At 40.8% G+C, this 23,150-nt stretch overlaps 1 protein-coding gene across 4 annotated transcripts in view; it reads left to right on the top strand.

Moving 5' to 3' along the window:
• The window catches only part of kcnab1a (potassium voltage-gated channel, shaker-related subfamily, beta member 1 a), a 103,722-nt gene that overhangs the window by 13,091 nt on the left and 67,481 nt on the right, over positions 1-23,150 (top strand). For 3 of the 4 annotated variants that reach the window (XR_005070339.1, XM_037072164.1, XM_037072173.1), the window contains exon 1: positions 12,299-13,117. The exons of the other annotated variant lie outside the window; for it this stretch is intronic. Coding sequence is in view for 2 of the 3 variants with exons in the window: in XM_037072164.1 (XP_036928059.1) it covers positions 12,909-13,117 (209 nt within the window). In the remaining variant the exon portion in view is untranslated. Of the gene's footprint in view, positions 1-12,298; positions 13,118-23,150 lie in introns of those variants that run through there. 4 annotated transcript variants of the gene reach the window in all.

Here is a 23,150-nt window from a genome sequence, read left to right as displayed (position 1 = left end):
ATGCTGGAGCGCTTTTTAGAACAACAGCCAGCCATCTCTGCCACTCTCCTTTCACAAGACGTGCGCAGGAATGAAAAAGATCTGTGCACCTTAACAGAGGAGGATGTAACGATTGCAGAAGATTTGGTGCGGGTCTTGAGACCAATGAAAGAAGCTACACTGGCCATGTCGGAGGACAAGCAACCAACTCTGTCCGTCATCGCCCCACTTCTCGCCCTGCTGCAGGAGGCCTTGACCCCCAGCATCGAAGACTCCACCGTGGTGAGGGACTTGAAGGCTGCTGCAAAGAATAACTTGAGGACAAGGTATGCTAAGGTCTCTCTCTCTCTCTCTCTCTCTCTCTCTCTCTCTCTCTCTCTCTCTCTCTCTCTCTCTCTCTCTCTCTCTCTCTCTCTCTCTCTCTCTCTCTCTCTCTCTCTCTCTCTCTCTCTCTCTCTCTCTCTCTCTCTCTCTCTCTGTGTGTGTGTGTGCAATCGTCAGTGGTAGGCCAAATCAAAACATTACAAAAGCAAAGTTTTGTATTTTATGTGCATTTTTTCCTCATTTTACTGATTACTTGTAGTAGTTAGTAATTTGCAATACATGCACTTTTTTGTTTGTATGTGTGAGATTGTATATTTGTATTGCATGCCATGTTTATCCTCATACTGTGATAACAAAAATAATTTATGAAATGTCTTTAAGATATGATGCGCAGAAGGACATATTGTATGCAGCATCAGCGCTGGATCCTCGCTTTAAGGCCCTACCATTCCTGTCTGCTAAAGAGCAAGATGACACCTTCTCCAGACTGCAGACTGAGGCTGCCACTGCTGCACGTGATGTAAGTATTTTTTTAAAAAGTGTGCAGTTTAATAAGAATGTTTTCATTGAGAATTAAAATATTCTCTATTGGATTATAAGGAATATTATATAATTTAAAAGAGTTCATGAATGATTTTCAGTCTATTTATTTCTGTTTTTGGTTTTTTTTTCTGTCTTATTCAACAGCAAAATACTGATGGTAATGATGCTGATGAAGGAGCTGAGGAGATGGGGGAAGCGACTTCGCCCAAGAAGCCCAAGAAATCCAGCACCTTGGGGTCTCTTCTTGGGGCAGTCTACTTACCAACAGCAAAGGAAAATGGCCATAAAACTCCAGCCATGAAGGCTGGAGATGAAATCAGAAGATACAGGGCAGAACAACCTGCTGGGCTGAATGAAAATCCTCTGACCTGGTGGAGGTCAAATGAAAGGGAGTATCCACTGTTGGCTCGCCTGGCGAAGCAATACCTTTGCGTCCCAGGGACTAGTATTGCGTCAGAGAGAGTGTTTTCAACTGCGGGTGATATTGTCACCGCAAAAAGGAGCTGCCTAACCCCAGATCATGTCAATGAGCTCCTTTTCCTAAACAAAAATCTCACAATTACCAAGTGAGAACAAAGTCACAATAACAGGACTTGACTGGACAGTTTAAGTTTACTTTTAGTTTTGTTACCATTATTATTATTATTGCACTTTAAGAAACAGTGATGGAATGTTGTAGTTGAATTATTTGTCAAGATTGCACTTTTGAAACTTGAATTTTTTGTTTACAGGTCTAGTTTAAAATGTCCAATTCACAAGCTTAAAACCTGTTTTGTTGAAGATAAAAAATAAAGTGTATTTTGTTACACAGTTGAGCCATTTTCATTATTTATGAGAAGATTGAATCGAAATCAAATCGAATCGAATCGAATCGAATCGTGATTAATCGATTCAGAACCTTATGAATCGAAATTGAATCGATTTAGGAAATTGGCCACGATACCCAGCCCTAGTTAAGTTACAACCTGTTGGTATGATCACATGCCTCATATGGCATCTCGTTAGGATATTATAACAACCTTATTGCCGTAGCATTTTCTGAGTAAGGCATGTGGGATATGCCAATATTATCTGTGTTTCGGAGCACTCTTTGGACATGTATACAACGCATTCAGAACACACATCTCAACTGGGATTTTCACCACAGTTCATGGCGGAGGGACTCTTGCCCATTACTGTCACTTCTGTGTGTTGTCATGGATACATTACTACAACTCAACAACAAATTCAAAAGTTTGCAGGGCTGGGGCAAAGATGCTTTGCAAAAAGAAGAGTGAGGGAAATTATCTTGTTGTCTGTGCATGATTCTCCATTAGGCACAGATTCCGAAGGCTTTACAAAGAATCTTTTATTATAAACTAACCCCTTAATTTTGAGGAGTCATGTACCAAAGCAGTAATTAATCTCTAAACTCTGTTACATAAAGTCCTTTTGGTCTGGAGGAGAGGTGGTATTATTTTCAGGGGTAATTTTGTTGGTCCTATGAGTGGAGGTGGCAGCTGCTGAGTGTCTGGCATCGTCCTACTGTGACACACCTCAGTGCTCAGCCACTGGATAATTGAAGCTCTGGCTTTTATTCAAAGCTGAGGGGCGATGTGTTGTGTAGAACTGTTCTGCCAGTTTTCCAGTGCTGAAGAATACATGGACCCAGTTTACTCACCTTCATGTTTGTAAAATAAAGTTTACCCCAACAATAAGTTTTTTTTTTTTATGATGGGGATCTCAACATACAGGAAATGTAAGTTTAAAGAGGAGAAGGCCTTTAAATGCTATTACTTTTTCACAGAAAACAAAACCCTGTAGGACAGGGGCCCAGGTTCTGATGACCTGTGACCTAGAGCTTGAGAAATCCCTGTTCACATTAGGGCCTTGGGGAATCTCGGATCTCTGCATAACAATGCAATTATGAAACTATAGACTGCTGTTTGTATTGGCTCTTATGTTTCTGACGTTCAAAAACGTGTCATCAACTTCATATCCTTGTATGCACTTCCTGCACATGACTAACTCGTGTTTGGTAAATTGCCATGTGGTGACCCATAAAATGAGATGGCTGCAAAGATTAAAGACTGACTACAAAAACAAAACAATTAAAAAGCAATTATAATGTGCACTGATTGGTCATTAAAATCACATTACAATCCATCGAAAGCTCACATGTGCTTCCCCCACAAACATGCTCACAGCTCTGCCTCTGCGAGGAGAGGGAGGAAGGGATGAGTGATTGTCATTTGAGACCCAGAACGTTTGATCTTCATGGTATGGTCCATGATTGACGTGAGGATGACCTCAGGGCCAAGACTCATCACTGTGGCAGGCTTATGGCTGTAATATCCTTGACCCATGATCTATTCCGCTTCTATGTGCAAACCGCTGAAATGATACAAACCAACCAGGAGTTGAACCAGGAGTAAATCCCCAGGAGATGTGTATGACATTCAGGTGACATCATCAGCTGTAGTTGCATGCATTTCAAGCTCATTCCTCAGGATGATCTGCTAATATTAAATAACTGCGCAGGAAATAAGATCATGCCCTATCCCAAGTGAGCTCTCACACACACTATATGAAACTTTTAATAACTATAATGTAGTTGTATTGTGACGTTTATAGCATGCATTTGCCACATTGACATTTTAGAATGTAACATGCAAGCTGCCTGTTGTTGCCTTGATTCAGCCTGGAGTTGATTGCTGGAAGTGTTGGGGGTGTAACAGCCTCCATCGTGTCACCATTTGTACTGAGACCAAGGTCACTGAAGCGGCGGGGGTGAAGCTGAAATGCTGCTTATATGGATTTTAATGGATATGATTGACTAATGAAGCATTCATGCTCGTCTTCTTTTTATGTCATTCTGCCCTTTGACCTGTGGCCTCAGTCATGCCTGGAACTAGTGGGAGAGATTTAATGATGGAGCCACTTTCTGTTTGTTATTGTAATTTTACAGAGCTGTCACATGGAAATGACAGTCTGACTTGTTGCACTGCTCAAAGCTGTTATATTATGTTTTCTCAGTTGACACATCCCAAGCCTCTTAAATCACACACTGTGAAAGGTTTATTAAAATGTAATTCATTTACAAACATTCAGTTGTCAGAAGCAGCCATCTCAATAAATGATAAAATAAAATAAAACAGCACTCACATTGACTGGTCAGGAATAAGACCGACTCCAAGTTGTGATTAGTGTTTAGATGAAAAAGATGTTTTTTGTTCGTCTTTTGGAAGTGGACCCTTAACCCCACCAGCTAAAGGGGTTTTAAAGATATCAAGATTTCTGCATTGAAATGTCAAATTCTAGGTTCCCCGTCAGATTGTTGAAGCTTTAGTGTCACATTGTTGGTCACGTGTTTTGTTTGCATCTCTGTGTTTGCCTTGTCCACATTTTGGTCCTTCCCCTGTTGCATTGAACATGCCCCCTACATCATCCACCAACCCATTTCATACATGTAAATGCTCTGCCTCCATATTTGACATGTAGCTTAACAAAACAACAAATGGAATAAAAGTGGAGAATTTTGCGACACATTTTGCCATGGGGTGGCATGTACATATACACAAGAGTATATCAAACTACACTGCTACTTTTAAGAAATGTGAAGTCACTTTACCTACCTACTTTTTTCTGCATTCTTTTATGGACACAGTTTTTCCAACCTAGTTCTAACACCTGGAGAAGCTTATTAAAGTATCTGACTCTCCAAGGGGTGGCACTCAAAAAGTTTGTAGATATAAGATGTATAACTTCTTTACCTCGATGTGCGCTTCTCTTGTTTTGCTTACCACACAGTTCTGGTAGGACTGTGACGACAAAACACGTCAGATCTGCTCTACAGCAGTGTCAAGTCTCACTGTTAGCAGCCTCCCTACTGCTGCCACAGATGGTTCAGTCCATGGCAGGGGGAACAGCTCAGTCCTATGGGCAGGAGATGAGGAGGCTTGACATCCCTGATTCTGCCCTGTCCAGTTACGTCATTGCTCTCCAGGCAGAGCCACAGACAAGGACACCAGTTTACAGTACTGTACTGCACTGAATGTATGTTGAGATCAACAGTATGCAACCAGCACATTTTTGGTTAGATTTCTTTCCTGACATTGAAATGTACCTTGTCACTTTTGCATTTGAATCACCAATATAAAGAGATTAGACACAAAACACTCAGTCAGATATTAGGACTATGACAATTTGTTCATAATCTGTTAATTCATTATTTAGCTCAAGCTAAATAGATATGTTCAAAACTGCAGTTGAATGGCAGTAACAGCTGGAACACTTAATTAAACCCTATTAATGCTTTTAGGTTGGGATCAGCAACCTTGGATGTAACAGAGATAGGTGTTGTGTTGCAAAATACAAATATGCCATCTGATATATAAAGAATTATCACATCTCTATATACAAAAATAGCAGGTGTGCTTGAATACTGTTTTGTTGACCTTGTCCATGTAATGTCTTTAAGAGGTCTATATCTTTGCTCATTAGAAAAAAGCCCTGTGCACAAGTCTGTGATTTGGTTCTTTGACACTGTTTTCTCCAGATATGGTTGTGTGAGTTTCGTAAACAGTGACTCAGCAACGTACAATGACTTTTAAATGCGGCAGCTTGTGTTTCCATTTGTGAGTGTCTGTGTGTGTTTTAACGAGCATGTTTGGATGCGCTCACATGCACTTGAAGTGTACGTGAGTGTTTTGGGCACAATGTGTCCCTTGCTAAGAAAGAAAAACCGTGTCTGTCTGAGGCATCTGTTGTTAGAGAAATGATACTCTAATCAGCATTAGGTTAGAGATCACTGACCTGAGGAAGGCTAGACAGTTGGGTGGTGATGTGCAGTACAAAATTATTAAAGCACGCATGCACACACACACACGCACACACACGCACACACACACACACACACACACACACACACACACACACACAAGCTATATACACTCACACATAGCGTGGGGCATCTCATGGGTATTTCAATATGTAATGTGTGGGCTTTCGCTGACAAAGCTCATGATCCTGCAAGAAGTAGAGCACACACACACGCTCATACACACACAGGTGCAAAAGTAGGACACAGTTGCCGCCTTACGCTCAGAGTTTTGTGTATGTCATCACTTGTGTTTGCAGCTGCTGAGAAAACAAAAACAAAACATGGATGTTAATCAGAAAAATGGGGGGAAAAGGCTTAGAATACATACAAATAAAATAACCACTTTTTCATTTGTATTCTTTAGACACAACCAGTAGAAAGCATTTGTCACTGTGATGGCTGGTCAGTTGGTCGGTTTTAAAAACCGACACACACATCTGTGCTTGTGTCGTAACAGGACACAGCTGCACAGACTGAGTGGCTGACTGCTTCATCAGTTTAGGTTTAACTAAGCAGGAAGAGTAGAGAGATCCTGGGCTTTATGGGTAATGGGTCAGTTTAGTGGTATATACTTTAGTTGTGGTCAATCAAAAATGATGTCTTGTCTTCTTTGCCTTCTTTGCCTCTGAAGTGCGTGCGTCCACCTATTTAACACAATTCTGCACATGTGGCAACTTGATTGCAGCTAAATTCATAAATAACACTGGGAATAATCAGCATTGAAAGGATGTAGCTGTAGCTTCTACAGAACACAAGCAAGCTAAAATACTAACAGCGTAAAGTACTCAGCTGCTGTCACAGACAGGATTTCAAGATTCGTCTTAGCACATAGTTTATTAATCGCTTTCTGCGCTCACCTCTGCTTCTTCTCTTTGAGCTTCAGAGGAGCTGTAAACTTTCTAATAAAACATGAATGCCAGTATTGATCGCTGCTGAATTGTAGCCCCCTTTACCAAGCAACAGAGCAATAAATGTGTGGTATTTCAGATAATTTAATAAAACCTGTCACAGTGCACTGTGTTCTTGGTTTTGAGTTCATTTTCCCTGTGTTAAATGAGAAATATTGATTTCAGGCATTAACATAATCCATATTTCACATGTATTTCAGTCATAATTGTTTGTGTGCGTATGTGACCTCCTGTTCAAAACAAAGCAAATGTGTAGAAAATGTTGAAGAAAGATGTACTGGAGAACTGAAGTACTGAAATGTACTACACAAAGAATTTGTCTCAAATTGTCCAGAAAACATAAACAATGGCCTGCAGGCCTTTAAGAGCAGCTCCAGTAGGTTGAACATCTTTGTTTAGTGTTTTAGCATGCTAACACCTGCTATTAGGTAAGAAACAATGTGCAGCTGAGGCTGATAAACCATAAGTATTGAAAATACTTACAATAAATATCATAAAATAAAGTATTGGACTAAGTAAGGATTTAACCAGATGATGGCATCAGATCAGTGGCTCTCAATCTTTTTTGGGCAAACACCCTACCGTCCCCACATCAAATTAGATGTAGGCTAATTGTCTAATTGTTGTTTGATTGTTATTCAGTGTTAAATCATTAAACAGTATGCCTGTGAATACCAAGTAGCACATTTGATTCAATTGGACACCATAATAGAACTATACTGTCATAATCATTAGTTTCCTAGGGAGCAAAACAAAAAAAAAATGCCATGCTTGGTGAACTGAAATTATATTCATGAGTGTTAAACTTGCAAAGTTATTATGATTATACAATAATGAATGACAGAATTACAGGTTACCAACAAAAAAATCTGAGTGTACTGGTTAAAAAGCAGAAAAATACAATGGGCAGAGAGGTTAGCTTCTGTTGTAGTGTGCTGGATACCATCATGTCCAAGCGTATTGAGGACCTGGCTAAATCCCTGCTCATGAGGCTGGAAAAAGAAGAAGAAGAAGAAGCAACAACACTATGTATATCTTGACCCACATGCTGCTTCATACAGAGGGGAAGAAAATAACCGAAGATTAATAAAAAGACACATCTGTTTAAGGTACTGTAGAGACATGTAGGTGATGTTGCTGTGACTCTGTCAGGTGACATGTGTCTGTAGAGTAGTACTGCAGTTTGTGTATGGATGCTTGGCCAAGTTACAGGAAGTACCACTGTGGGATATCCCACTTGTGAATTTGTAACCACCAAACAAGAGGAAGAAGCTCTTAATTTCCTTAACGGAATGTTATTTGATACGGTAAACACCATTTTTGTGACATTGTGAAGATGTTACTCTGATATCTCATTCTCTTGAAGGCACCATGGAGCTGTGCTACAGACAGTTGACAGAAACAGTGAAGTACAGAGAGCTGTTGCTAGGGAAGTAATGACTGTTTCTCTCAGTAGCACTTTATTGAAGGTGACATTCTTTTGCAAGTAATGTCAAGTTTCAACACACTTTGGTGTAATCTGGTCTTAAGCAAATTTCCCTGAGAACACCTCAAACACCCATTCCATACTACTGCTTCCAGCGCCCCCTGACGTTCTCTGAATGTCCGTGGATGGCGGTATAGCACCCATCAGGAAACGTTAAAGTTCATCCTGAGGGTAACATTGAAGTGTGAAGCAAATTTCACAGTAATCCTTCCAATAATTGAGATATTACACTTAAAACTGCAAATGTCACCTTCATGGTGGCACACCATCCTCTTTGTGATAATCTTTCCAGCAGTCATGTTTCAGTCTGGACCAAAGTGGTGGACTGACTGACTTTTGTCGTAGAACCACCAGTAGCATGGCTAAATAAAGAGGTTCAAAAGTTTGTTTTGTTAATTGTGAAAAAAAATCGTTGAAATTTCTTTGACATTATTTAACCCTAAATTGTTGCTGTAAAGCTGATAAAGGCAGTGTTTTTTTTTGTTTGTTTGTATTCAGTTTTTTTCTTGCTCAGTTCAGTGACTTTGGCTTCATTAACTAGTGGGGTCACAGCTTTTGGTCATTTTAGGTCAGGGAGTGATTCACAGTTTGAAAATCAAATTAGTCATTGAACTTAAGTGACACAGATATGATAACCTTTAATTTAAATGACTGATAACACATACAGTATTTAAGTAAATGACACACTGCTTACGCATTTTTGTTTAGAGTAACACAAACTTCATCCTAAAGCTTTGGTGTTTTGACAGTGATAGACTGGTGTGTTGTGACCACTCCTGGACAGAAATGCACCCTGCAACCACAGTCCTTTTTCACTCAGCACTTTGCCCTTCCTCATTAGCGTAAAAAGGATTTAAGGCAGCTCCAGTTCCATGTGTGGAATTCCCTGGGAATACACTGTTCCATTAAGGAGTGGAATGGGATCGATCAGGAATGAGCTGCTGCAAAGTAGCTGTCAGGGGTGTGATTCTTCCGGATAAATCCAGAAATCTGTCTATTCTGACCTGAAAATGAGGCTCTCATAAATCATGCAAATCTGTTGTCAACGTTTCTTGTGCCTCTTATTGACGTCTTCATGTCACTCCGCAAGTGCTCCATTCATTTGTCACGATGGAACTTAATTCAAAGCAGAGCTCCACCAAAGAGCCTGCAATTGTTACGGAAGGTGCTCTGATGTGTGGACATGTGGGGCGAACTATGCAGGTCTACTTAAACTTAATCAAGTGATCCACTTCAAGTGATCCAATTTTTGTCATGGTGGCATTAATATTAATGTAAAACGATTCTGGGCTAGCAAGGAAAAGTTAAATCCTGCAAGTCTGTTTTTTCCGGCTTTCCTGACCTGAAAATGAGACTCTCATGAATCATGTAAATCTGCTTGGGGGGGGGGGCTTTTCTGTCCTTTGCCAATCACACCTATGAGATTTTCATTTGGGTGTGAAATTGATCTGGGCTGTGTATGTCCTCTCAATGAAGTGGGAACAATGGAACGGGTGGGAGTGGAGGTAAAATGACAAGTTAATTTTTTGGAAAATAACATGCTGTCTGATGCCCTGAGAATACACAATATGCAATACATGGACAAAAAACCCCACATATTACTTACAATAAGATATACGTTCTTGTTATGGAGAAGCACATTTACGTAACACAGTTATTCTGAGAAAAGATGGACCTGCTTTGATTGTAGGATTACACAATGGGCCTCTGTGCTTTTGAAATCAAATCAATGAAATACAGCTGTTTAAAACATTGGATTAGATCCAAATCATTCACAGTCAGCCTCAAGAGGCGGCTCTGGCTCTGTATATATGTAAGACACTTTACCCCAAACGGCTCTTATTTGGCGATTCCAAAGCCTACACAAGGTCATTTCAGTAGACAGAGCTGCAGGAAGTTGAACTTGCTAAGTCAAAGTTTTTTGTCATTTGTTATTACTGATAACTGCAGTTGATAGCCTATAAACAATAAAATATGAATATGCCATGTAACTAGTAACTAAACATATCAAATGAATGTGTTATAATGGAAGTGTAAGGTAGCAGAAAATAGAAATTGTCAAATAAAGTACGTCAAAATTGCACTTAGTACAGTTATTGTACAGTAATTTCTTACTTTCCATCACTTGTTTTTCATAATTTTGACACTAAGATTTTTATTCCAACTGCAAATGATCTCGGAAAGAAATGAGACCTTTTTTTTCTCAATGTAGCAATGTGATCTACAGTTATTTCCTCGTCGTTGGCTCTGCGCCCCCTCCTCCAGTTTGGAAACTGTTTTTAAAAAAATGATAACATGGGTGTTAGCATGACATTTCCGTGACATTTAAAATCAGCGTTCTCTTGCTTGTAGATGGCTGTTGGTACAGACTTTTTATTGTGCGTGTTAACATTAGCCATTTATCAGCTGTTGCAGAAAAAGCATCTACTGACAATGTAAACAACTATACATACAAACAAAAACAAAACGTATATAATTTAGATTCTTCATGCGTATTTGTTTAGGCCAGATGATGATATGGTCCATCTATTCTGTCCAAACACTTGCATATATGAGCACTGCAGTGCTGACATTTACACCACATGTGCTCATCCACCATGCGCACGCATTCGCGCACACACACACACACACACACACACACACACACACACACACACACACACACACACACACACACACACACACACACACACACACACACACACACACAAAGAGAGACTGTTGAGAGACCCCTGCAGCAAAATACTCCATTTACCTCCGCTTGACACCCCTTATAGAATTACTGGAAAGCATAAAACATAAACACCTTCCTCTGTAAACACACACACACACACACACACACACACACACACACACACACACACACACACACACACACACACATATATATGCAGGCAGACACTTGTGCTGTAATCAAACACATACAGTCGCAGTAATTCTTCGCAGCCCTGTTATGCCCCAGCCTGCTTTTTTATTCGTTTTTTTTCTCTCTTGCTTACAGTCTCCGCGCACCTCCCCCATCTCGTCTATCCATCTTCATCTCGTCGGCTTTGATTTATAGCTGCCTATGGGGGTTGCGAGCAGATTTGGAGAAAAAATTATTTACATTATGTCAGCAAACATATGTTTCTGTTTCTGACTTGCCTATACTGCAGCTTGTGCATCATTTTGTGTGTGTGTGTGTGTGTGTGTGTGTGTGTGTGCACTTAGAGAAGGCACATCAACAACTTTAATTCAAATAGCAAATAAATTATACATGTTGTATTTAAATAAAAAGGGAAATATAGTGCAAGGAGCCAAAATATGGCAAAGTTGTAGTTGCAAGATTGATCTTGCTTCAACAGCTGAAGCTTCTGTTGTTTTTGATGAACAACTGCTCCAGAAAATACAAAAAAATACAATAAATAAATACAGAAACAAAGGAAAGACGAAGAAGAAAAAGCAATACCATAAAGAGAATAACATGGGAATGAATGGCAACTGCTTTGCTGGATCAAGATTATTTGGGAGGAAGTTGGGAGGGAACCTTCAAAGACTGGTGACAGGTGAGAAGAAGAGTATGAGAAGGTGAGTGAGACAGGTAGTGGGAGCAAAAGACAGAGAGAGAGAGAGGTAGAGCTGTGTGTTGCACCACATGCCTCTCAGTTCCCTGAAGGTGTGCTGACGGCAAGTAGCTGCCCTGCTGAGCCAAACAAAAATAAGGAAGGAAGAAGGCAGAAAAACAGGAGCATCCAAATATTGGATAGAGAACACATATCAGAAGGCGGGAGAGAGACATAAAAGGGGAGAGGAGAGAAAGAGGGGGAAACTGGGGCACGAGCATATTAGTGACACGCATTAACATCAGCAGGCAGGAGCAAGGGAGCGCTGAAGAAGAGGAAGGAGGAGAGGAGAAGAAGAAGTGACAAGACGGGAAAAAGTGCTGATGGCAGAAGTCTGATGGTGCAACCTGCCCGGACTTGAGAGTGACTCCCCATTCTTGTTTCCTCCTTTCTCTCTGTCCCGATCTTCTCCTTATCTCTCCTCTGACCCTGTCCCCTCCTCCTTCACCCTCCTCTCCCTCCTCTTTCTCACACACTCTCTCTCTCTCTCTCTCTCTCTCTCTCTCTCTCTCTCTCTCTCTCTCTCTCTCTCTCTCTCTCTCTCTCCCTCCCTCCCTCCCTCTCTCTTCACACAGTCAGACTGGGGAGAGCGGACTGCCTGGGTCGCATCTCTGTCTCTCTGTTTCGTTCTCTGCTTTCTCTCCGGCTCTCCTGATTGTCATTCTGCAGCTGAAATCTGTAAGACAATTCCCCGAGCTCGGCATCAGAGGCAGGACACAGGAGAGGGGAAGACCGCTCTCGAAATAAATTGGGGATTCCTCAAAGAACTGTGGAGTCTTTTGTTCTTTTCAGGCTTTTTGATGATTGACCTGCTCCGCTGCCTCTCTTCCACAAGAAAAGACTTGAAATGGGAGGCTTGATGAGAGAATAAAAAAGGAAACGGAGGAGAAGCTTTTGCAGCTTTAGTTTTGCATCATAGAACAAAGTGATGCAAATGGACACACAGTTTGGAAGTGAGCGACTGAAGAGTTAATCCATTTCCAAGGAAAGAAACAGAACTGCAAAAGGAAACGGGAACTTGAACACTTTGAGACAGACTTTGAAAAGAAGAGGACGAGAGGCTAAATCAGTAGATTTGGAGAAAAAACAGTCTTTTTGAGACTCAGGCTTCCCCCCTACCAGTGTCAGCTTCCGCTCCGTCTATCCCATCTGCACTTCTTTCCTCTTTCGTCTTGGGCTCTGCTCCGTTAACTTACAGCACAACCATGCAGGTGTCCATCGCCTGCACAGACCACAACCTCAAGAGGGGGAATGGGGACCACAGCAAGCAGAGCGCCACCAGCCCCAACGTGGTGAACCAAGCCCGGGCCAAGTTCCGCACTGTGGCCATCATCGCTCGCAGCTTTGGCTCCTTCACTCCACGCCACATTTCACTGAAAGAGTCAACAGGGAAACACACTGGCATGAAGTACAGGTGTGTGAGTGTGTGTGTGTGTGTGTGTGTGTGTGTGTGTGTGTGTGTATAATGAATGGGGTACAGTGACTGAAGGATATGTTTCTTCAAAAACAGCTGTTTATTGGTTGAGTTTGAGTTTTTTCCTCCCAACTGTTTGTATGTTGTACTGTGCTGCTCATGTTCCTGTCTGTATTTCTTTTCTTCTCCTCTTCAGCTTCATTATTCTTTAATCATGCTTCACAAATTTTTATTAGATTTGCTAACATATTTGTGAATGCAGATGAATCCCTTTCTTGTGCAAGGTCAAAGACTTTAAAGGTGATAAGAACAGTTTGTATGAGAAAGTCATCCAAGCAAGAACACACTTCCTAGACAGACTGTTTTATCAGTGGCTTGGCAGTAATTTGTTAGTGTTAATCAATGTTTAGTGGAATTGTATCCTAATTATATGAAAATATCTCATTTGTCTAATGTATTAATTGGTATGTTTATTTGATTATTCTAAATCCAATCCTGAGCACATTTCACATTTGATGATGGTGTGAATATTTTTGTGTAAATAAGAGTTCAGTCTTGTTGGTAACCTGCTGCCACAAGACTCCCCCTCTCTGCCTTAAAATCCCCTCTCACACGCCTTTTGTTGCCATCATATTGTTCCATTTCATGAAGCCATTCTTGCCAGCACCATCTGAAGCACCTTCTGCCAAGCCTGCAGTATGTTTTCAGTGAGCTTGCACTACACATTTCAGATCCTTGTCCTTGGTCTCCAGACTAGTTGTACAAAAGCTGCTCATTCAGGCTGGATGTCACAAGTAAAGCATTGATGAATAGATAGTTAGTTTACTGACAATTCCTACAGGAGGTTCTTTTTTCTGTCAGTGTGTCTCCTCTCTCCTTTCTTCTTTCTCCCCACACTTCATTTACACTTTGTTTCTCACATAAACTGCCTCACTCAAATCTCAAAGCTGTGTCACTCATTTTCTGCTCAGAAATACTCAAATGCTCAAAACCTAATGGTCTCAGATGCCATGAATGGAACAAGACTCTTCTTCTGCTTCTCTCCCACACACCTCAGCACTTGTTTTTCTAACTCTCTCTCCTCTCTCTCTCCTCTGTGGTTTGGTGAGACAGCTCTGCAGTGTGGGCAGAGTGTCTGAGTCGGATTTGACCTCAGCAGTGCTGCTCCTCAGCTGACTTGTGTGTTTGACTCTCATAGCCTCGGGCTGCGAATCTTACGTAAAATATGGTGCCATTACTTTCTTTCCAAGCTATGCGGATCACTGTGAAATCAGACGGGTGTGTGTGTGTGTCAGAGTGTGTATGAAGACATGTTTTGCGTGTGCACAGAGAACAGATTGCATACACATCGCACACTGAACTATTTAACGCTCTTGTATTCGAGATTGTTCATGTTCTGCTGAATCAAGTCACTCTGTAAAACTTGTCAGTGTCAAGGCAGGGAAATGGGAGACATCAGACACTATTTTTTTTCTGATATATGGAGATTTTGGGGTGATTTCAAGACTGATGTGTAGTAGCTGTTGTCAGATGAAAGTACTACAGACCGCCTTGCATGTCACAAAATAGGTTAATTATGGAAAATTGCTTTGCCTGTCTCACAAGTACATTTTTCATCTGCAGTAAAAAGTGAAAACTGCCACAGTTAATTTTTTTCGCTTTTTGAAGGAATGCTGTTCACCTACTGTTGTTTTTTTAACTGGATAAAAGGCCTGAGCCTGAGATAATACTGATATAATGCTTATTGTCAGTAAGTCTATCCTAAACAGCACTGACAGGAGGTATCAGTTTAGATCTCAGAAACGTAACTTTGTGTTTACATGCTATTGCTGAAGAGGGCAACAAGGGACACAGTGAAAGAACTGAACTGGACTGAATCAACACAATGGAGCTTGTAACATGTTTTATACAGGGATTCAGTGCCTTAGTTGTAACACTATTCAAGACCTAGAGAAAACTGTTGTCTCAGTTTTTAGACTATTACATATTGTCCAGACTCGTCGTCTAGACAATATGTAATATAAGTGCGCTGCGATACGACTTGACCAGTAATGAGAGCTGGCAGACAGGTGAGCAGCGTACAGGCCATGGCTCAGTGCCACAACACATTGTGTTTGAAACAACAGCCAAGAGAGGTGGGGGCAGCCAGTAAACTCGCCTGGACTGAGAGTGAAATTTACAGCACTACACCTGGCTGGTGACATTGAGCTGAAAGCAAATTGTCCAGCGGATTCCATTCTGCAAAGCTAGAGGCATCTGAAAAGGGAGTCTACTGGGATTTGATGGTTCGATTTATTGACTGGCCTGCCTTAAAAAACAGACATGCTGTTAGTGGCTCTGACAGTATGATAGCAGTGAATCACAGCCACTTTAAACATGTCTCAGTTATATACTATTGTGTGAAAGGGTTTTTTAAATTTAATTGCTCGAAAAATAAATCTTGGAAAAGCAAGCAATATACAGTGTCTGTGATGAAGAGTAAATTAAGTCCCCACCAAGAAAGTCTAAAAATAATTATAAACATATCACTTTTAAAACCAAACAAAAGTGGATGGTATAGTCCACAACACAGCTATAATGATGACAGTAGAGATGGTTATTGTTGTAGTTGACCTCCTTTATGTAAGAGAATTGATAGCATTTTGTTAAAAAAATGATTTTTAAATCTCACTTCCAACGCTTTGGGATACCGAGGGACTTGACCCACAATCAGAAATCAATTCTTACAAATTGGACCTATAATAGATGGGCTACTCTAATCACTCTGTCTTGTTTATTTACAAAACCTATAAAACCTGATACACACTCGAAAATGGTCATTGGCGCTGAAAGGGTCTCTGAAGTAAATTTCCTCTGTTGTTGCCAGGATACTTGACTCATAAAAAAGTATGAATAAAATGAGCCTTCAAAATTTGACAACTCTTATAACAGAGTGTTGGATTTTTTCTCTCCTCCTCTTTGAAGAATTTCCATATCCCTCTGCTTGTGTTTGCTTTCTCTGTGCAATGTACAGCAGCACCAGGTCAGCAATAGCCATTTTCCTACGCTGCGGGCATATGCAGTTGGACAGCGCCCTCATTGAGGCGCATTTACAGAACTTTAGCGCTCATCAGTTTGAATGCTTACATGGTTTTCATCATAATTATGGTTTAGTGATTGCTCTTGGTGTAGACAGCCCTTAAAATTGTGAGTACTTACACAACCAACGTTTCCTCTGATCTTGATTCTGCCAAATTGTGTTTATATCTGGGGAAGCTTAAGATGTCATGGCAAGGATTTGTCTCATGTCAGGTCACGGCTGGGACTAATGATGTTTCTGAAATGTACATTTGGGAACTTTGACCTGCAGGAATGTTTAATGCTGTGAACTGCATCAGGCCAAAGACTCCTCAGCTACACAGCAACACAAAATGTGTTTTCTCAGTTCAGAGATGCTAAAGGTGAAAGATGATTTGAGATATATGTCAACAACCATTTTGCATCGTTATATGTACATCACGTGTTTAATGGATGTGAGGGTCTTACTGTTCATGGTTTACTGTACTTTACCATCAATGCCAGTGCATATTGATCTACTGTATCGTGTAGGAATAAACAGAGCAGACACACATGAGGATGCTACGAGAGTGCTGTTATGTGTGCCAGGATTTTGTAATGTTAGTCATATGACAGTACAAATGTACCCACGTCAGACAGCAATAAGAAGCATTTATTCCGTAAGTATTCAGTACAGCACAGTACATGATGTACATACAGTAAATATATAAGAATACTTCATGTACGAGTCAATCCGACCACACGCTGCACACGCTTTTGAGAACTGGGGATTCACAGTGATGTTGTGTCATATACTGTAGGTTATGATAGTTTGAAATTGTAATAATTGTTTTTTTCCCTCAATTCTTTCATGAAAGAACATTGAATTGATTGATTGAAGAACATTGAATTGATTGATTGAATCCCATTCATGGACAATGCATCACAGAGAGGGAGCTGTATTATGGTTGTTGAATTGAAACATCACTCAAACGCACAACACACACGCTCCCCTATACACGGCTTCCTCTATAGGATGCCAAACCATATGCCAGTGCCCTCTCCCTGACCGTTTGTCATTAAAAGTTCAGTAGGCACAGGATGGTGAAAATGACTTTTGACAATAGACGAGGATGGGGCTAGAGTTTCTACACACAGCTCTATACAGCTGGAACAATGGGGGAAAAAGATGGAGCAAGAAAAAGAAGAAGAGGTTGGAGACCAAAACAGACAATAGAGATACCGGTGTGTATGCATGTGTGTGTTCTAATCACTCAGTGCTGCATTGTCCTGCGCTGACAGTAATTCTTCAGGACAGACAGTATAGGATGAGAGAGACAGTCACTACCCCCTCCTCTATCTCTCTCCATCCCTTTCTCTCTCTCTCTCTCTCTCTCTCTCGCTGTCTCTCTCTGTGTTTCTTTTTGTTTCAGGAAGTGAACTCAGGGTTGTACACACCATCTGCTCTGGCACTGCGGTGTAGGTGAAAGCGTGACAAGTGAGGAGGATGTGTTTGCTTCATGGTGTGTACCTGTTTGTGCTCCTACAGCAGTTTACGGTCACATAACACACACAGACGGGTCACCTGTCGGGTCACCCTGTTTTAACAATTGATTCCTATAAACACAAATGTGTGTTTCTTCTGTTAGAGAAGAGATGTGTCAAACATGGCTGTCACAAATATAAGTGAATGAATTTAAAGATTATGCATGGTTAAATGAAAGAATATGAAGCACCTCTCTAACAGCTTGTATGTGTGTGCAATGATAGTGATGTGTGGTGACGGTCCTTCAGGTGCTCCCAGTTCAAATCTGACATCCTGCGACAGCATCAACAGATTTTTACATTTCTTACTGACTTATCGACTGATAAGATGTGGTTTTTTCACTGCCCTATGTGAGCTTGACTGAGATGAGATCATTTAAATTTTAATAAGTTGCGACCAAAGCAGAGCTGTACAGTGGGAGCAGGCTCGGTTGGTACATGCGTTTGGAGGGATGGGGGTGGTGGATGCATTGCTGTACATCTGAATACAGTGATAAGATTAAGGATTATGGTGGATTTACAGTATGTGCCCACACTTTGATTCTGACAGTACAGCAAAAACAAAAAAGGTTCTCCGAGCTATTTTTGAGTCTGTTACTGTCTCCCACTATCACTCTGATGCACTGATGGTGAGAGCTCATCCAGTTTATAATGATTTCCTTTACTCTGAGACTCCGTAAACAACATTAGCATCAGTCAATCAGTCAGACAGGTGAAAGGAGACATACAGGAGAGAGAGAGGTGGTAGATGGCGCTCATGAAAGGATTCAAATCCCATGCTGCGGTGGTATGGTTACTGTATACAGGATGCACTTGTGTAGATTTAGCCACCAGGGTGCAACTCGCTCCCTGTGTCGCCTTCGCTGCGTTACTGTGTGTCGTGATAATGAGCCCTGAATCAGTCAGAGTTCCGAGCTTGGCAGCATTTGAAATGAGCGAGAGCAGCAGTGATGTTCGTGTCGTCCCCTTGTTGGATTTATATTTCTGTGCATGTTTCCTTTTACAGAGGGGGAGAGAAGGGGGGATGTTAGAGAAGGGTAGATAAAAATGAAGCAGGAGGGAAACATAATTGAGAGGGGGAAGCATTCTGAGGCAGGAGATTGTGCTTGACTTAATATCAGATCTATTAATAAATCAGAGGTGTGTGCGTGTGTCAGAATACCCCCCCCCCACTGAAATGTGTGTGACATTAAAATGCTGTAGTTAGCTGCATACGTGCCCTGGTCTCTAACAGGCTTCACTATCAATTAACCTTACTGAGACTCTGACTTTTTGCTCTGAGACACATCAGGTCCAATCAGGTGGTAACATGCTCAATAAAACACTAGTGAGATGGTTGTTTTAGTGTTCTGCGGTGGCATTCGCTGCTGCATTTGGTGTTATGAAATTAAAGGTGTTTTATTGTCAACAAACAAGACGTATGTTTACCATGTCTCTTAACTCACGGTGTGAATTGGTGTTTTTCAAAAGCTGCGGGAAAGGTTTGCCACCCTTTCTGGATATATGGAGCCTATTGCACAAAGTTATCTTACTTCCTGCAGCTTTTTCTGTTTTAAGGCCTCCCAACAGGTTTTATTTTTCCTGGTAACAGATTAATTAATCTTGTTCTGTTGGTATAACAACATCTTATTGAGAGAAAAACAGCAGTTTTCTTGGGGTCTCAAGTCTGTTCTCCTAAATATCAGGAAGACAACATTTGTTTTTTCCCATGTTGATGACAAAAGTCCTGATCTCAAAAACAAAACAAATACAATTTTATTTGAACGTTTATTAAGATAAAATAGAAATAATATGGTTGACCCATAACCGCGTGAGCTTCTGTAGGTAGCACTGTACAAAACAGTAAACATTTACCTGAAGAAAACATTTTATGTTTGTGTGCACATACTTTTTAACTGCAGCTGTCCTCTTGCCTACAGATGAGTGAGTACACAGTGAACAGGATGGCAGTCTGTGTAGTATTTAATCTGACCATCTGAATAGGTTGTGATAGAAATGTCTGTCTCAGGGCGTCCAGGCAGAGTCTTTAAGGGGTTAGAATAGACCTAGTGTTTTCCATGCGACCACTGTGTCAACCACTGGTTGAATCTGTGTTGACAGAAGATGCTCTGACAAATATGTCTACAAACATGCACGTGAAAACACACAAATGTAAACGGCAGAAGGTATTTGCACATCATTGGTTCAGACTTTACTCTGTTCATATTTCCCCATCATCTTAATCTTTGTTCACACTGTATTTGATTTACTTGCTCATCTGAGTGAGGTATGGGTTCATTCATCACTCACTCCGTTTTACCTTCAATGACAGCCAACCCTGCTTTTTCACTTGAGATAATAGAGAAAAGAGAGGCGGCAGATGTGGGAGTTGGGAGGTGTTTAGTGGGTCACAGGAGTCAAGGCCAGTTATTAGTGACTGAAACACAACAACCAGTGAAAAGACAGCAAAGGCTAAACACACATTCATCACAGGATAATAACATACTCATAAAGAACCTCTTATTTTTCTTATTTTTTTATTCATTTTTATAATGCGTCTGTTTAAAAAATAAAATAAAAAATTGATATTCTACACTGAAAACTGGCGGTGAGAAAATAGAGCTGAACAATTCTTAAAGGAAGGTTTGGCCATTGAAAAAAGGGCAAGAAAATGAGCCAACTCCTGATGACATTTCAACATGTGTTGCAATAAAAAAAACATGAAGGCTTTGTGAGTACTGGGCAAGCTTTTGCAGGAGCCGACTCATAAACTGTTAATTTGGCAGAGGAGGGTTGGTGTCAGCTCAGCTACTGTACGCAGCCTGCTTGGAGCTTGCACAGTATAGCAACGTGAAAGGCCAGATAAGCAGCCACTGTAAAGGTGTTTTATGGAGGTGCACTGCGTGTGAAAGACCTCAGTGTTTTGGTTATCATTAAGACATTTATTATTGTGCATTTTGCAGCAATGTGTGAAGAACAGTGACACCTTAAGTTCCTGTGTGTGTGAGTCGGTGTTATAGAAAGATGGCAGCTGTTCAATTTCACGTAGCTTTTTTTTTTTTTTGCAAGACGCCAACAGTTATGTACAAGAAAAAAATAGAATGAGACAGATGATAATGAATAAACGATGGAATTCTCTGTGCCTGCTGGTCCAGCTCCAAACCGCCACACAACAAATACTCAACGGCCCTAACCAACGCATTATCTCTGCTTGTTGCTATGGTAATCGTGTCCTTGGCTCTGTAGTGCCATCATTCAATTTGGAACGCTTTTGAAGACACACATGCACACACACACACAAAACAAACATATTTAAGAAAGACTTTAAGCCACTGGCAGTATGAACTTAAAAGGCAACTGAACTAAAGAGTGACAGAATAATGGGATTGCAATGGTGAGGGTGATGAAAAGAGACAGATCTGAGCCCCGAGTGGATGTCTATGTCATGAATGCAAGAACAGGACCTGCTGATTTTAGCTGTGATTTTGAGCAAAGAGTGGGCAGTCATTGTTTTCATTGTTTTCACTGGAAACACACTGAATCTGAAGGAAGAACATTAAAAGCGACCTAGTATGCATTTTTCACACCACACTACATCACCATGTCACACATGTGTATAATTTTATGTAAGATGTGCTGAAAAATAAGATTTTTTTTAGCATAGCTGTTGTTAACTGTGCTCAGGTGTGTGTGATCTGACCAATCAGAGCAGACTGGGTATTTGGGAGAAGGGGCCATAAAGAGACAGCAGCTGTAACAGAGCAGATGGAAGGGGAATACTGCACTGCAGCACTGGACAGTATTAGGAAACTAATGTCTATTTTGAGCATTAAAGCATGTACAATCCAAGTTCTATGGTGGGTTAAAAACTTTGTTCAGTGCTATTAGAGAAACATGAGAAACATGAGCAGGTATTTAGCTTACCCAGAGTGATGCAGGGAAGATAAAAAGGAACAAGAGGAAGGACAGGAAAGAGAAATACAGCAAAGAGCGAGTGTGTCAAATGTATAAATGATTACAGTGGTATATCCCTGCAGGGGCCTATTATATTGAACTGTGGGCAGAATAACAAACAATGACTGGGACTGGTTGTCTGTCAGTGTGTCTGTGAACTGTTGCTGTGCCCTTGGGCGTCCTGAAAGACACTGATAGTATTATTAATTCTTATGACAGGTCTGCAGCCGAAACTCGCTCCGAATTCAAACCTTTTATCTCCTCTGTGACAGCAATTGATAAGACTAATACCTCCCTGTGCATGGCTGAGTAAAATATGTCACTCGGTCTGCTGACTCTGAAGTTACAGGCTGCTTGTTCTCGAGTTATGAATGCAAGAATGAAGTTAAAGTAATATCACCCGTTGTCATTTTATAGTTACTGCTCCTCTGATCTGATCCTAATGGCACTGATGTTAGAGTTAAGGATAATGGCGTTCAGAAGCTTCAAGTGCTGTCTTCCCCCTTTTACTTTGGCTTTTTAATTAATAGGAGTGCTGGGAAGGCTTGTCAGGTTTGTTTCATAGTGTAGCAGGGGAGTGATTTAAATGGGACTCGGAGCCAAAAAACAAAAAGCAAGCATCATTGTCAGTGTCAGATAAAGAGGGCTTAACCTGCTCAACAGGAGAGACGACAGACAACAAAAGAAAGAGAAACAGATGGGAATAAAGAAAGTTAATCAGTGAGTTAACTTTTTTACTCACCCTAACCATGTTATTAGATGCTTAGCACCATGTTGATCAGTTGAAAGTGCACACTTTTCTCCAAAAAATCTGTCCTCCCAAAGAACGTTAGTTCCTCCCAGAAGCCTTTTTAAGTTGGTAATTAATCCTTCATCCCAGAAACAGTGTCACTGTAAACACACAGGCTTCCCAGCAATTAGCACAAACAAGTTCATTGTTAAAAGGATCCATTTTGGGTGTCTACTGTTCCTTGTCGTTAAAGTACAAAACAACTTTTTGTTAGTGGTTTTGCTTTGTTGGAGCTCAATGGTTGCATGATGTTCCCTTAAATGGGAACTTTGCTGATTTCCAACCAGCCTTGTATTACTACATTGTTCATAGTTTGTGCACATGAACAACAAACTTGTGTCATCTGGCAGCTTCTAGAGCTTTTGTATCAACTATAGATCGTGTCTGTGGATTTGGCATACGAAGGGTAGAGCAATAAAGAGAGAAGGAGCATCTCATGAATGAATGTTAAAGCTCAGAACATATCTTAAGATGAAATATATTATATGTCTCCCTCTTAATAAGCATGTATGGTTAATCGGTGGCCAGTAATGTGTCATGATCTCCATGCTGGATCTGCCTTTCTCTTGACTGGATGCCAGCAGACAATGATGGTAGTGCATTATCCCTGTATAAGAGCCAGGGCATAGTTTCGTGACTCTCAGAGAAGACATTTTTTATGCAAACTGAGCTGGACTGCCATCATCTGTTTCATTACTCCCATGTCTGCAACGGAATCTAAAAAGTAAA

Source organism: Acanthopagrus latus, chromosome 2, assembly GCF_904848185.1.
Source record: "Acanthopagrus latus isolate v.2019 chromosome 2, fAcaLat1.1, whole genome shotgun sequence".
Lineage (NCBI taxonomy): Eukaryota > Metazoa > Chordata > Actinopteri > Spariformes > Sparidae > Acanthopagrus > Acanthopagrus latus.
This window is presented reverse-complemented; position numbering and strand designations above follow the sequence as displayed.